Below are 15,815 nucleotides of genomic sequence, written 5' to 3'. Positions count from 1 at the left end.
GATATGGGTCAAGTGGAGGCATTCATGGGCTATGCTCCCATAGAAACAGGAAATACATCACAATTCTCGCAAGCTAGTCAATAATCAGCAATCATTTGTAATTTCTCTACAGCCATCAATACAAAGACAGGGTAGTGAAATAACAGCCCACAGGTTGAATCCAAGCATTGAAATAACATAATTAGACCACTATACCAAATTTTAATTCAGGTACAGTGAAATGTTTGGCCATGTGTAAGGAAAATAGTGTCAAGTTGTAAGAAAGGGAGACAACCATACTTTGGCATTTTGCTTGTAATGCCCTAATTAGCCCAACAGTCAAGTCCATACTTCATATGGAGCCTGATTAGTCAAAAAATATCCATTTATATTGGGCGATGCACTTTTGACCCATAATTCATTGCTTTGAGACCTCAGTGACTTAAGTTCAGGGGCAACAGCAAACCATAATTTACCAAACCATAAACAAGCATGAGAGAGATCCTTGGGAGTTGTGCACTTTCTTCTTCCCCCGCCACCCCTTTTTTCTTCTGATCAGAGATTTTATCAGCAAAACCAGTTTGCCATTAGAGCCATAGGCAGTATGTGGCTTGCCTCTACAGCTTGCTACTATACCCAACCAGCAGCTCCTGGGAATCCACAAGTTGGCCATCTCTAACCCTTTTAAGAAATGGCACTGAGCCTGGACTTGCGGCAATGAACAGAATCATTCATCATTTTCCATGCTGAACATCAGAATACATAATTGACAGTCCCCAAATGATTATTCTCATGGTCATCCTAGATCTAAGTAAATTGATATCAGAGGATGTCGAGCAATTAGGATCAGAATTGCTGCTCTTATAAATCAAAACTGGAAATAAGTTGAGCTGTCTCCAGGAATAATACAGTCACATAACAAGAATTGGACCTCAGGGCATGGGAGCCTTTATCACTTCAAGTGTTAGTCAGCAATGTTTGGTCACACTTCCTGCCTGTCAGGAAGGATCACCAGCAAAGATAACTTTGATTAACATCCTTTCTTGCCCTGTATAGCTCCCCCCTGCAAAAAGCTTACTACGCATGAGCAGAATCCAGTATGTGGCACATTCTAAAATTATTATTTATTTCTAAAATCTATATACCACCTCACCAGAGACCTGTCTGAGGCAGCTTACAGCAAAGATGAGAATGTAAAACCATTGAAATACTCAAATTAAATAACAAAACCATCTAAATGCAATTGTAAAAAATCCAGGCCAATGCTATTTAAACAAGCCAGGGCATAACACATAACTCAGTCTTCTAAGAATCTCAGCTTTCCAGGGAGGTGGTTGTTTATTTTGATACAAGTTTCTGGTCCTAATGAATGCAGAAGAAAGCATGGGAAAGTGTAAGCTGTGTAAAATGTGACTCATTCAAAGGAAGGCAGGGGTCTTTGGTTTCCTGACTACTTGGATGCTTTCAATTTAGTGCTTCTACTGGCTGCCAAATCCCACTGGGTGCTGGTCTCTCCATTCAGGCACTGTTGACCCATAGATCAACCACTCCTCCGTGGGCCACCAGCTATTGGATTGTAAGGTGTATTATGAGATATTTTAAATATTATGTGTTTTCATTTCTATGGAAATGTATGAAAATGTCTTGATGGGATCATTGTGTTGTTATAGCTTATTCACTGATGTAATAAAGACTGTTTTTTTCTGTCCCATCATTTAAAAAAAATTATTTCAAATTCATTGTTTAACTGGATTGGCACAATCTGATTGCACCAACAGACCAGAGTATCCCCAAGTGCTATTTCTTCATAAATACACAGTTTGCTTATGAGAATGCAATCACTTCCATTTTACAGTAATTCAGACATTAATGTCAGGAGGAGGATATGACACTTCCAGGCTGAGACTTCCACATCCAGGCTGACTCTTCAACTCGCATTTTCAGTTGGTGGCAGAAACCACTCAAAACCCCTTTGTTGACGCTCACTGCTCTCTTTTGTCTTTGTCTCCTTGCCAAGGAACACTGACAGACAAAGCCTCTAATTAGAACATCCTACCTATCTCTTTGATCAAGTATGCATTTTCTATTGGAGGTTTCAACTCATCACAAAACAAGCCAGCAGCCTTCTCCCATTACCCTGACCTAGCCATCACTGCTTTGACTTTTTGCAGGATTTTTGTGCCAAGAAAGGTGCTGCATTGGCAAATCTATCCCTGAGCAGGTAGAGCAAGGGCACAAGCAACGCAAAATGCTGAATGATCCAAACTATACTTTGTGAGAGGCAAAGAGGTCATTTCATTTTCCTGTACTGCCAAGAAGGGGACTCATGTGGATGATAAACCTGCTGCATCCTACCTTGAACGCCCTTTCATGTAGGATTGTACACCTAAATATTACTACCAACTAACTGAAAACTGGAGCAGCATTTGTTTGAAAGTGCAGCTGATGGTCTTCTAGCCATGAGCAATTCCCTCACAATGCCTTGTTTGGAAATTAACAACACTCTTTACAGCAGCATTAATGGTGCCTGCCCAGTCAAGACCACTACAAGGACTGGTGGATCCTCTGAGCTGCAGTCCCAGGTCTTCTGTGATATCAGAAAGGCATATTTTGACATCTCCTACCATAGCATTTCTGCTCAACTACAAGCAAGGGTGGTGCAATTATGTGTGTGTGCCACACTCCCCGTTTAGAGCTAGGTGCAAAGCATACTCATTGCTGACACCAACACAAGCAAGACACACACAACATAGGAACTCTAGTTGTAGCAGCTGAAAGCAGGCTTGTTTGGGGTGTTCAGGGGCTTATTTCTTCTCAGACTCACCAGCAGGCTCCCCTGATCCTTCTGAATCATTATAACACCTCATAGTGCTTTCACAGTGCTCGCTAGAAATGGGACTTTCATCTTCTCCTCTCCTCTTATCATTTTTACTTCAATCATCCTCCAAAGAGCTCATGGCTCTATTCACTGATCCTCACAACCAGATTGCAAGAAATACATTAGGCTAAATATTGCTGACTGGCCCAAGATCGCCCAATGAGCTTCAGGGCTAAGTGTCCTGCTTTGCCCCTGTTCCTCTTCAGATGATGAAGGGTCCCTCTCGGGCCCTGAGATCTCTGAGCTGAAGGCCCCTCTAAGCGCTCCACAGGCAGACTCCATGACCCAGCTCAAGTGAGCCAACTATGAACCAAGAACCACCTGGAAAGCCCTGCGCCCCAACAGCACCTTCTGATAGTCTAGAGCCACTGCAGAAACCCTGTCAAGTTCCTATCCAGAGGTCTCCCCAGAATCTCAGGATCAGAGATGGTGAAGGACCAGAGCAGAGACAAAGGCTGATGAAGGAACACAGGATGCGCAGCCCATGGTCTGCCTCTCTCCAATCTCTCCCAAGGATAAGGTGTAGTCTCTCTTGACAGGAGCTGGGAATGTAATCAGGTTATCACAAAGGGAGGGGATCTCAACTTCTTCTAAAAGCCTACAGAAGCTTGGCAGCTTTGCTAGTTCAAGAGCTCCCTAAGGCTTGATGTTGTTGGCTTCTGTCTACTTGCCTCCAATTCTCTGCCTCATGCCAGCCCAGACTCTGGGCTACCTGCTGGCTTTAGGTAAACTGCTGCCTGTTGGCTACAAAATAGGACCCTAAGTGGGAATTGGAATCCACCTTCTGCCTTGTCCAAGTTCGGTATCCTACCTACTCCATCCCAGCTCTTGGAGCAAGAAGAGGTCAGGCCAAGAGTATGCACACTTCATTAAAAACAGACCCCTTGAGAAAGAGCAGACAGACCTTCTTCCCCCAGTTCCTAGGTTTGGGGGCTTTGCATGCAAGAGGCTGTTGCTTTAATTCCAAGCATCACTGGCAGCAGCTGAACCACTACTAGAAACAACAATTTTTAAGCTAGATGGATCAATGGACAACTGGGGTAGCTTTTTTTATCTTCTTCAGCTTCACAATTCACCTCGGTCCTTGCTCAACACCTTACAGGTCTGTGAAGTACAAGTTGTACACTTGCAGATGAGTAAGCCCAACTGATCACAGTGGGACTTATTTCTGAGTGAGCAGGCAGAGGCTTGTGCTGCTAATCCAGCAAGCAAAACCTCCTTGCAGTTCTCTCCGTTCCCTGCCTGGCAACCCTATGGGGAAAGTGGCCCTTGAAAATTACCTATTCGAGCAAAACCGGAGGGTGTGCAGGAGGGCTCAGAACGAAGGACGCTTTCGGAACAGGAGGAGGAGGGGGGCTGAGGGTCGGCCAGGGCTTGCTAAGGCTGGCAATCGCTAGGGGCACCTGGTGCTTCGGGCGTCCCAGGGCGGGGGCCAGGTAGGCCCCGGGCCAGCAGCCCATCCAGGGCGCCTGAAAGGCCGCGGCCAGCAGGGCGGCTCTCTGGGGCTGGGGGAGCGCCGGCAGGGATGCTGGGGGGCGGGAGGGGGAGGGCGCCTGCCTGGAGATTCCCTGACGCGGCAGAGCTGCAGCCCGAGCCCAGGAGGCGGGGAGCGGAGCCAGCCTACGCGCCTCCCTCTCCGGCCGCCCGAGCCCGCGGCGCCCGGCGGCTGCAGCATGCTAGGCAGGGTGCGCTCGGCCATGGCGCAACTGGTGGGGGGGCTGGGGGGAGGCGGCGGGCCCGGCAGCCCCCCGAGCGCGCAGCCCGCCCTGGCCTCTTCGCCGCCTCCACTGCCAGCGGCGCCGCCTGCTCCCGCCGGGCCCAGCGCCACCAGCTCCTGCCGGGAGCCGCCCCCAAGCAGCTTCTCCAGACCGGCTTTCCTGCAGCTCACCGCGGAGGAACTCCAGCTAGCGGACGATCACACCGGCAGAGCCGTCCAGAGCCCCCGCGAGAACCGCCGCCGCCTGCCCTGGAGCACCGGCTACGCCGAGTAGGCGAAAAGTTGCGCCGGTGACGGGAAGAGGGGGAGGGCGCGAGGGTCGGGCGGGAGCGGGGCGAGACCTGGGCAGCGACCCCCACCCCGTTTGCGGCCTGCAGTAGGCGAGACCCTGAAGAGCGCTTCTGAGCATGTGCAGAGTACCTTTCCGCGTGACACAAGCTGCCCGCGGGTAGATTGCACGGGGTTCAGACCTGAGGGACCGGGACCGCTGAGACCGACACCGGCCTCTTCGAGTTCTTCTAAAACGAACCAGCCCACTCATTTCCTTTTAAGCCGAGGGGGAAGATACGATGCCCACGAAGGCGGGGGCGGGCGACTTGCGTGCGCGGGGGCTCTACCGGCTCGCCCACGCGCGCCCTGACGATCGCTGCCTGGTTTCCTGACCCGTTCGCACGCGCGTCCTCACAGGTAGCTGGGCCCCGTGGAGCTGCGTTGCGCCTACGCTCGGCCACAAATTGCCATGCTTGTCTGTGGATCGGAGTGGAGTCCTTCGCTCTGTTTGCTTGAAGATGGGGGGCGGGGGGCGCGGAGCGTGGCTAATGCTAGCTAACAGGGAGGGGAAGAGAAAAAACACTACCCGTAATCTCCATGCCCCCCCCCAGCGCAAAACTCGCGCAAGAAAACGCGATCTTTCGCCTTTTTGCCGGCATGTTCCGCAACGTTTCAGGTAAGCCGTGCGGAATCGGCCCTTATCTGCATACATTCACCTTGATCCTATTTTTACCTTACCTTGGAATTGGTGGCTAGTATCCTCAAGTTATAGCTGACTTATAGCGACCCAGGGGTTTATGGGAAGAAACTAACAGAGGTGGTTTGCCGTTGCCTGGCTCTGCAGCCTGGTCTTCGTTGGAGGTCTCCCATCCAATTATTAACCAAGGCCGACCCTGCTTAGCTTCTGAGATATGACAAGATCAGGTTTGCCTGGGCTAATTGGATACGCGCGTTGTAGAAGTAAGCACCGGTATATTACTAAGGTTTAGTCTTTAGGAAGCTCGCATTGGGTTGCAGCCTTTAGGCGCTGATCTTGCCACTTGTCAAAATGTTAGAAAACAAAATCTCAGAGATGGTTTTAGTTTCTCATCAGTTTCTATACAGCTCATGACAGATAAGAGCCAAGAACTGGAATGCTGGATTGGTGCAACCACTGATGCCCAGAATTGCTTACAGATCTGAAGAAAAATTATCCTGCCTCTTTAATAGAGGCTTAATGGAACATTATTTGCCTGGTGTCCATTTCCACACTTTAACTGGCTATTAAAGAGGTAGAGTATTTTTTTTCCTGGCTTGGTTGCGACTCTAGTGATTCCATCACAACTGAGCTAACAATGTTTTAGAATCTTTGTGAAATGCCCTTGAAGAAGAGTATTAACTCTCAGCACTGTGTAGATTTGCAATGAAGCCCTCTCCCTTTCTTTCCTCTGTCAAAAGGAGTGGGCAGCTTTTGGGGTTTCTCTCAGTTTTGTTTCTGGATGTAGTTTGATCCCTACCCTCTTTTTAAAAACAGAACCATACCCAAGTATGTTGTGGGCCTGGCTCCTTGTTTCCCCTTGCTCCTTAAGCCATGGTGAGCTTTATAATCCCGCTTCTTTCTTCTCTAACATGGCAGAGTTTGTTTGCGCTTCTTCCTGTAACCCTACAAACATTTAATTCTGATGCTCATCAAGCTAATTCAGAGAGTTCCTTTGTAACAGGCACTAGTGAGAAATAAAGAATTAGCCTGGCTCCAGGATCCTTTTTCATATATGGAAACAATGGCGGAATGGCACTAGATGTGTTTCAGCCCAGAAATGGGCACACTTTGTCTCTCCAAGATGAGTGGGTAGCAAAAATCCTGTGTGTGTGTGTGTACCTATACAATTAAATAGGAAGTTTACAATCACCATGGACATTGCAGGCAGAGCTTACTTGCTATGTTTTAGTTGGTTCAAGTAAAAAGCATCCCACTACTGTTGTGTTATGATAATTATAGCATTCCCGTAATGATATTTCTGTTGCCCACATCATGTTTCATTGATACTCGTGGCAGCGCTCTGGCGTTCTTGAGACAACTGACATTCATCTTGAACTTGCTTTATTTATATGAATATTCTACCTTTCTTTCATGGAACTCAAGGATGCATACACAGACTTCTCAGAGAGCCTCCCCCAGCTGGGCACAGATTAGACCTAGATGTGTTTTGCTTCAGCAGAGTTGCTGCTTTGTGTACTTTCAGCCCATTTTTTGAGACCTGGAGGCACGTCTTAAAAGGGGGACAAACAGAGGAGATTAGCATTATCCTTGCACACAGGTGAACATTTTAAAAAATGGTGGTGGTTATGGGAGAGGTGTAGCTCTCACCTGAGCAATAAGTACTTTGTCCCCCTTCTCCATGCTTTTAACTCCCTGCAAAAGTAGCTTTCTAGCTATTGTAGTTGGGAGAAAAGCTTGAAAATGTGACCCAGATGTGCTTTTTGGGTAGAATCCAGAAAGTACAAAAATAGCCAACTACTTATAAAACCTACCCAATCCTGATATTTAAGGCAATGTCGTGTCCTATGTGGGAGAATGGTTGTTTTGCCTCTTATTGTCATTCTCGCTGGAGCTGCTGAGCTTTGTTCTAGCAGGGGTTCTTCAGTAGGGGAACTGGCTTGCAGTGACCAGGGAAGCTGTCACGTAACTGTTAACAAATCTTGTTAGAGAAAACAGTGTGTGTGTGTCTGATTTACTCTCTAGTTATCCAGTTCCATGCTGCAAAATACTGAATTGAAGTCAGACAAAGCACATACTCTGCCACTTATGATCTCCATTTTCCATATCAATATGGAACTTGAGTTTCTAGATCATGGCACAATTTCATATTTTAAAGGTGTTGTTATGACTCCTTGCTCCTGTAACCTGGCCTTTGCTTGCCTTTTTTGTGGCAGGAAGTCCCTCTGGGCTATAAGGAGGTTACTAAAGTTCAGTCCTGGGATATTTTATGTAGAACCAATATCTGGACAGGGGAGGAATCATCTTTTCTTTTAGAAACTTCATTGGGGCAGAAAATGCCTTATCCTTGGCTCTTAACTGAGCTCTCAAGCTCCAATACACAGTCCATTTCCTCTAAAAATGTCCCACATCAGGTCAATCTGCTTAATTACTGCTACAGTAAAGGGGCCACTTTAGTGACCTTTGCCATAGAATAATCTGTCTTCAAAGAGTGTGCAGTAGGCTCTGTGGTGACTTGCTTTTCTAGACTGCAAAACATTTCTAAATCTGGTGTGTACGTACAGATGGATACAGACACAACCTATTTGGAAAGTGGAGCTGCTCCGGATCAAACTGTTTCCCACTCTAGGGTCACGGCTGAGAAAAGCCAGTTCTAGTAGTTTGCATCAGAAGCCACCTGTGCACCAGAGATGGCTCAAACACATCCATCATAGAGGAGTTTTGCAACTCTTTTTTAATATTAATTGTGCTTTTTATAAAATAAAAAACAGCTCAATTACCATTTGAATAATGAAACATCTATCTGGCATTAGAAACAAGTCAGAAGGGCCAATAGACTAACTAAAACATTAGAGGGTAGGCAAGGACGGCAAGTGAACCAGAGTTTGCTTTGCCACTATGTAAACCTACAATTTTACAATGCAAATATGAGTGGTAGAAAAAAATTCTACTGTGGTTTCTGTTTTAGTGATAGGGCTCTCTGCATTCTAATGATGATTTCAATGATGAAAACATAAAGGCGCTTATTATCCAACATCCTTATCTTTCTTAAGGCCAATACTGTCATTTTTTTAACTATAAAGGGAAATTTCAGTTTCAAAATACATAATTTATGCCATGATTATATATCAAAGTATATGGAAAAGAACCACCCACCCCTGCCAAAAAAGGAGGACAGATTAGACATACTAGGGGAGAAATCAGAATTAAAAGAATCAAAAATTCCTAAAAGCTGTAATTTTCATGTGAATGATTGTATTCCATCTCTCTAGTGACTTTTGGCAGGCTGCACTGAATGTGATGCTGCTGAAAACATTTCCACCAGCCCAAATGCAGATTTGGGCTGCAATCCTACAGACCCTTAAATATGAATAAGTCCTGTTGAACACATTGGCAGTTACTTTTAAGTCAATGTGCATCAGATTGCACAACTTTTAATGGCCATAAGAAGAGCCTTCATCCTGTCTCCCACAGTAGCCAGCCACTTACACAACCAGTGGCCAACATAATGTTAAAACACACCCCTGAGCTTGTCTTACGCTATTTATGATCTTTACAAATGTTGTTAATGTGGAATATAAAGCACAAGACAGTCATTCTTAAATCAAATGTACACTCCTGCCTGTGGGGCCTCTCATTCCCATTACAGACCAAGCTAAACAAAACCAGGTTTTCACTTCATGAGTGAAAACGTGCTTAGTATTCCGCTGTCTAGAAAGCATGTGTGTGCTTGCCAGCTGACTCAGATTATGCTGAAGCAATAAGATGAGCAATTTTACCACCGCATTTTGTCTGAGCAGACAGTGAGAAAGTTGCCATATTGAAAACCAACGTCAGAAGCAGTAGTGACAATCAGTCCTTACGTTGTGTGTGTTCTGTGGTGTGTTGATGCTAAACTGATGTCAGAAATCTAGATGTAGCTCACAGTGCAGGATCAGGGCCATGAAACAGGGTGGAGCCCAGAAGTCCAAGTGAGCAGTTCTAAGGATATGGGGGGGATAGGGGTAATAAGCAATTTTGTGTTCAGGTGTAAAGTCTAAAGTACAAATAAGCAATTTGAACTGAAAGCGTCAGAAGCAAGAAGTATTATCCAGGGTAGGCAGGGTCAAGGTCCAGGAATTCAGGCTGGGTTGGGACTGGGCAGTTTCAGGTTTGGGGGGGGGCCTTGGCAAAGAGTATCAAGCCCCCCCATGCTCACTCCCCTTCTTGCCCTGCCACCCACATACCTGTGCATTTGTCCTTTGCCCACCTGCAAGCTCTCCCACCAAATGCAGCCACAGCTGCTCACACTGCCTGCCTGCTCTTTCCCCAATGGGGCTGGGTGGTGGATGCAGCTAGGAGTGCCACAGCCAGCAGGAATGCTGATACTCTGTCCACCACCCACACACCCTTCTCCAGCAGCTTTAGGCAGCATATTGGGACCAGGGTGACAACGCATTCACAAGCAGGCTGTGAAAGGGGGTCAGTGCAGGCATCAGAGGAGATGTGTGAGTCAGTAGCGCTGGGCCTCATCCATCTTACCATGTGCTGATGCCAGGCTTGGCCAGGGAATGGAAGCATTAAGCTTAGTCTGGAACAGACATTCAAGAGGACTGAACTGCAGAGGAATCAGCTTGCAAACCCAGGCTTTACGGGTCTGAAGCTGTGTGATTGGCTCCTTTCGGCTAGGTGATCCCAGGTGGGGAGATAAACTGCAGCAGAGCATGCACTCTTATGCAAACTGCAGCAGCTGACTCTGTGGTACAGGTTGTAAGGCCCTGGATCTGGACTGGGGAAAGTCCTAGTCTGGATCACATCCTGGATCCTCGAAATCGGTATCTCACCAGCAGGCCAATTTTTCAATTGTCTTCAGCATTTTTGGTTTAGCAGCAGCTTTATATGCAGAATTTGCAGGTGAAACATTTTACAGTAGAGGGAAAATAAATGTTACCTTATATTTCTCACTGCATATTCAGCTGCTGTCAAAAACACACATCTGGCAGTCAATTGTTAAGTACGCAACCCTAAGGCTTAGTTTTATGTTATGTACAAGCTCATCCCCAGTGGCTGGATTATCTGACCAAGAGCCACTATAACCATCATTATCATTTTATTGCACATAGCAGTACTGCCTCACAGTATAAAAATAAAATAGTTCTATAAAAAGTGGATTGTTCAGGCCAACTCTGCATCTCATGGAGACAATGGGCCCAAAGTAAACCATGTATTGCACAATTTTATATGTTACAAATTTGTCTGTATCTAATAACAGATAAATATGTTTGAACTGCAAAGGCTCACCAAATAAGCAGAAACAAGGAAGCCATTTAAACTGAAATGCCTCCCTAAGAAGTCTATACATGGGAGAGAAAGGCATATAATGCCAAAAATCTTCCATGTTTCTAGACTCATGAAGGCCAAATCTTTCTTCATATGGAGAAATTGGCCAAATTTTACCAGGGGAGAGGTTATGGCTCAGTGGTAGAGTATCCGCTTTGCAGGTTCAATCTCCAGTTAAAATGATCAGATGGTAGGCGATGTGAAAGACCTTGAAGAGCTGCTGAGACCTTGAAGAGCTGCTGAGACCTTGAAGAGCTGAGACCTGAGACCTTGAAGAGCTGCTGTCAGAGTGGGCAACACTGACCTTGAGAGACCAGAGGTCTGACTCAAGTAATTCTTATGTTATATTCAACACAGGTACAGCTGAATGTGTGATTGAAACCACACATTTATCCCTGGTTTCATTTGTAATGTGAATGCAGCTTGGCTCTTCTTACAAGCAAAAGCATGTGCGTGCTTGCAGGGTATACGTGCATTAAGTGAAGTATGTGAATAGGGCTAATATCAGGCAGCTTCCTGTGTTCATCCGTTAAACCAAAGTGTACTAAAGAGTTCATGTTGGTCAAGGGGCACATGGAAGCTTTTTCTAGCCTCTCAGCATAGATAGATGACACAGTTTTAAAACTTCTTTGAGTTCCGTACCAGTCACCCTTCCTCAATGTCAAATCATTTTTGCTCTGCAGACATTTGTCTGCAATTTAGTGTACTTGTCCACAGAACACTTCCTGTTTTGCATCTCTACAACTTCCTCCCACAAACCCGGGTTTTGTAACTGATAGGACTGAAAAAAAATTTTCTGGTAGCCAGATGAACAAGTAACTGCGTAACAAGCATTACTAAGAACCTCTGTTGCCTTTTGCTTGCTTATTTCTGTATTATGAGATGTATTCGTTGCCATTTATTATAAACAATGTTTCTGCAGAATGTGATAAAGACGGCCTGAAGGGTAAAACCAGCTTATGAAACAATTTTTCTATATGGGACACAAAGAAGGCAACATGATACCACTTGGGCTGGTAGTTCAAAGTGGCTTCAGAGAGTGCTTCCCATGTTGTAAACACAACTTCATTTTGTTGTTTGTAGTCAAATGTGCAATATATAAATAGCAGGGGAAAGTAGGCAAAAATGAGATGAGTATACACACCATGACAGGGCTGGCTTTTCAGCAGGGTAAAGCAGTCTGTCTAAGACAACTGATCTTGACATGCACAAATGTGTCAGGTTGCCTCTGAACCACGGTGTATCCAGCCTTAGGTGTTCTTTGTATGAGAGATGAAGAGCAGGAAGGCAAAATAAAACCCACTGATCAAATCAGACATTTGTCCTGACTAAATTCTGTGCTTCTCTGAATTCTTCCTTCCCAGGGTCATAAATGCTGGCAAGAGCCAGCACAATGAAGATCAAGCCTGCTGTGAGGCAGTATTTGTGGGGAAACATGCTCAGAGGAATAACCCAGCCCCCAAGGAAACATCTGGAGTCCCAGGCGGGGTGAGCACCATAATCATTAGAACTTAGCCTCTTCCCCATGTTAAATCCCTGTGCTACGTCTGTGTCTCATTTCTACCCTGTTTTGGGAACAAAGTAGCTCCAGTCCTCAGCTACTAACTGTTAAGGGTCAGCTCAGTCACAACACTAGCTTCTTCACATGTTTAGTCTGGACCCTTCTTTGGCATTTGTGGGGCCTGGGTAAACCAGACCACCCATGAATGCAACTGCCTGTGGGTTTCACAAACCTTTACTTCGGCCATCCACACAGGAATCACCACAGCTGTATTTTAAGGAAGGTTTTTTGAGCCTTTATGATGTCAAGAAAGATTTTAGGCATGGAGGATTTGTGGGCAGAAGCCAGGGAGATTGCTGAGTAGTTTCTGTTAGTCAGGGCCAGAGCATTACTACTTGCCTTCTGCATGACTCAGAGAAGCAGATTAAATTCAGCACAGCACACAAATTTACAGAAATGTTCTATTTTCTATGCCGCCTCAGCAGAGTTGTTCTCAAGGTGACTCACAAAAATCATCTTCCTTCCTTCCTTCCTTCCCCATTAATACAAAATAAAAATAATACAACAATAAAATTATAAGGACCATTTTTACAGGAATGAGCGCCTATGTTGGACGGTGTTTAGTGTATTAGGCTTTGGGGAGTCCCTGATGCAAATCCTCACTTAGGTTATTGGGTGGGAATGGGCCAGATTCTCTCAGTCTCTCAGGGTTATTTTGAGGATAAAATTGGGAGCAGGAATTATGTCCGATGGCCTGGACTCCTTAGAAGGGCAGGACAGTAAAATAGATGTAAGTCAGCTGGTTTTGATACAGAAATTGGGATACTTTGGCACTGTATTTTTTTTCTTTAGGGGGACAGAATATACCATGGAATGGCTCAGTGGTAGAGCATATGCTTTGAATGTAGAAGTCCCAGGTTCGATTCTCAGCATTTCTAGTTAAAAGGATCAGGTAGAAGATAATGTGAAAGCATCTTATTTGAGACTCTAGAGAGCAACTGCCAGTCACCGTAGACAATACTGAACTTAGTAGACCACTGGTCTAACTTAACTGTAGAAACCACACCGCAGAATTTCACATCACATTAGCCTCCCTTCCCCCCTTTTTTGCTTTTGACACTTTTGACATCTCTTCAGACAACTTCTTCAATTCTTTTCCTCCCAGCAGGGCAACAAAGGCCTGCACTTTTATTACTGGGGCTTGTTCGATGGACATGCTGGAAGCGGGGCCGCGGTCATGGCATCCAAGCTGCTACACTTCCACGTCCGTGATCATCTTCGGGAATTAGTAGACATCCTCCAAGACCCCTCACCTCCTCCAATCTGCCTGCAGGATGCTTCCAGGACAGTTCTGGGAGAACCAAACAGGGCTCCCTTGGCAGAGGAAGATGCTGCGGGCCGCAACAACGCCTTGCCACGTTTCCATATAGAGAAGGCAGTTTCTCATGAGAGCTTGGTAGTGGGAGCCATTGAGAACGCGTTCAAAGAGATGGTGAGTGAGCTGTCAAAGAATGGGAAGTGCTGAGGAAAGAGAGGATCATCCAAGGCTGTAGGAATGCAACAGTCACTTTCCTGATCTGCCACAGACTCTGGGCTAGTTGATTATAGATCAGTTTAAGCTGCGCCCCCGCCCCCCAGGAGTCCAAACTGTACCTAATTTGCATAGTTTCAAGAAATCTGTATCTTTTGTGCAACAGTGAGAGCCAGTGTGGTGTAGTGTTGAATCAAAACTGGGAAGTTCCAGCTACAAATCCCACCTGCCCATAATACCTAATGGGTAGCTTTGGGTAAGTTATTCTCTATCGGCTTAACTTATTTTACAAGGTTGAAATGTAGTGAGGGTAGATTTGTAACCAGTCCAGAACCATTTTTACATTTTGCACAAGGGGTGAAAGAAGTCTAAAGAAATAACAAAACCGTCTCATATTGGCTCACACATTCCTCTCAGTGACTTGAAGATGCATATGACGGGAGAGAATCCTGGGATCAGGGATGTGCTCTGATCCTGCCTGGCTGTCCTCCGCCTGGAATATGCATTCACTTCCTTTTGCAGCCAAATGCTGACATAGCAACCCATGACTATTTTGGTCTGACTGGGTATTTGCTTACCTAGCTGCAGATTAGAAGTCCGCTCTGGTTGACTTTTCCTCTGCAGCTCAGCCCTGTACAGTCTAAGGCCCCTATCTGTGCTCTAGCATAAGGAATCAATTACACCAAAGGCCTATTCACTACAAGCCTATACCAGTTCTATAACAGTTTGTCTATTACAGTTTCCCCAAAAACATCATAGCAAGTGTAGCTTCCTGGAAGTAATTCACCTGCCCCGTTTCATAGGGCAGCAGGGGAGAGGGAATAATTATCACATCCATTTATGGTGTAAGTATGTCCAGATCACAATTTATATTTTGTCTAGACATTTGCACTGTGCTCACTAGCCAGGGTTCACTCTGACTTGTCAGAAGGTTCAAGCCAAGCTTGTTTAGCTAAAAGTTAGAACAGAAGCTAATAGGGAGAGGCCACTGCTCAGTGGTAGAGCATCTGCTTGACATGCAGACGGTCCCAGGTTCAATCCCTGGCATCTCCGGGTAAATAGGTCAAAGTAACAGGTGATGTGAGAGACCTATGCCAGAGACCCTGGAGAGCTGCTGCCAGTCTGCAAAGACAATACTGATTTTGACGGACCAATGACCAGATTCAGTATAAGGCAGCTTCATATGTGCAACCTTCAGGGAAGGAGAAACGGTGCTTTCAGGTCATGGAAAGGGATTTGTCAACCTTTTGTTGTTGGTTATTTCATGAAAATGGTCTTTTCATTAATTGTGTAGAGATACGGCTTCACAGATGCAAGTGAGTGAAGTCACATAAAGGAGTAAATATAATCCATCAATTTGAAGCTTTCTGTATAGTTGCTCTTTCCTATGGGACAATTCTCATGGATCCACCAGCTGTTTTCAGGCATTGCATTTGACCACGCATATGGGGAGAATGCACCAGACACAATCCTCCTGGTTTATGTGTTTGCCATTTTGTCTGAAAGGGGAAACATGAATATTTTCAGCCCTGGTACATGTGCTCTAAAGTTGGAATATACGCACATTTCCCCTTTGAGACAAAATGGTAATTGTGCATATCAGACGGATCACATGTAGTGCATTTTGTATATTTAAATGTAACACCTGAAAAGGGCTACTGTCACATTTTATTAGTTTTCTCATGTGAATCTTGGGGTATGGGAAGAACTTTCCATAATAGGAGATCTGTATAGTTTCAAATAGGTAATTGTGGAACAGTACAGTGTGCCTCGTAGAAAATGATCCCACACATTATCTGACTCTGTGAACCCACAGTAGTGTTGCTTCTTCTGTTGTGTCACCACAATGAAAACATTTTAGCCTGTTTGAATATCCATATGACTCTACCATAATCTTTTCCATCTTGCTGTTACTGTTCCTTT

General features: G+C 45.4%; 1 protein-coding gene across 2 annotated transcripts in view; it reads left to right on the top strand.

The window, feature by feature from the left end:
* The first annotated feature begins 4,530 nt into the window (after positions 1-4,530).
* Positions 4,531-15,815, top strand: part of PPM1J (protein phosphatase, Mg2+/Mn2+ dependent 1J) — a 35,190-nt gene continuing 23,905 nt past the window's right edge. Inside the window, exons 1-3 of one of the 2 annotated variants that reach the window (XM_054981804.1) lie at positions 4,531-4,844; positions 12,225-12,348; positions 13,530-13,853. In XM_054981804.1, coding sequence (XP_054837779.1) covers positions 4,531-4,844; positions 12,225-12,348; positions 13,530-13,853 — 762 coding nt within the window. Of the gene's footprint in view, positions 4,845-12,224; positions 12,349-13,526; positions 13,854-15,815 lie in introns of both variants that reach the window. The other variant, XM_054981803.1, reaches the window with a different exon arrangement.

This window comes from Eublepharis macularius, chromosome 5 (genome assembly GCF_028583425.1).
Source record: "Eublepharis macularius isolate TG4126 chromosome 5, MPM_Emac_v1.0, whole genome shotgun sequence".
Taxonomy (NCBI): Eukaryota; Metazoa; Chordata; class Lepidosauria; order Squamata; family Eublepharidae; genus Eublepharis; species Eublepharis macularius.
This window is presented reverse-complemented; position numbering and strand designations above follow the sequence as displayed.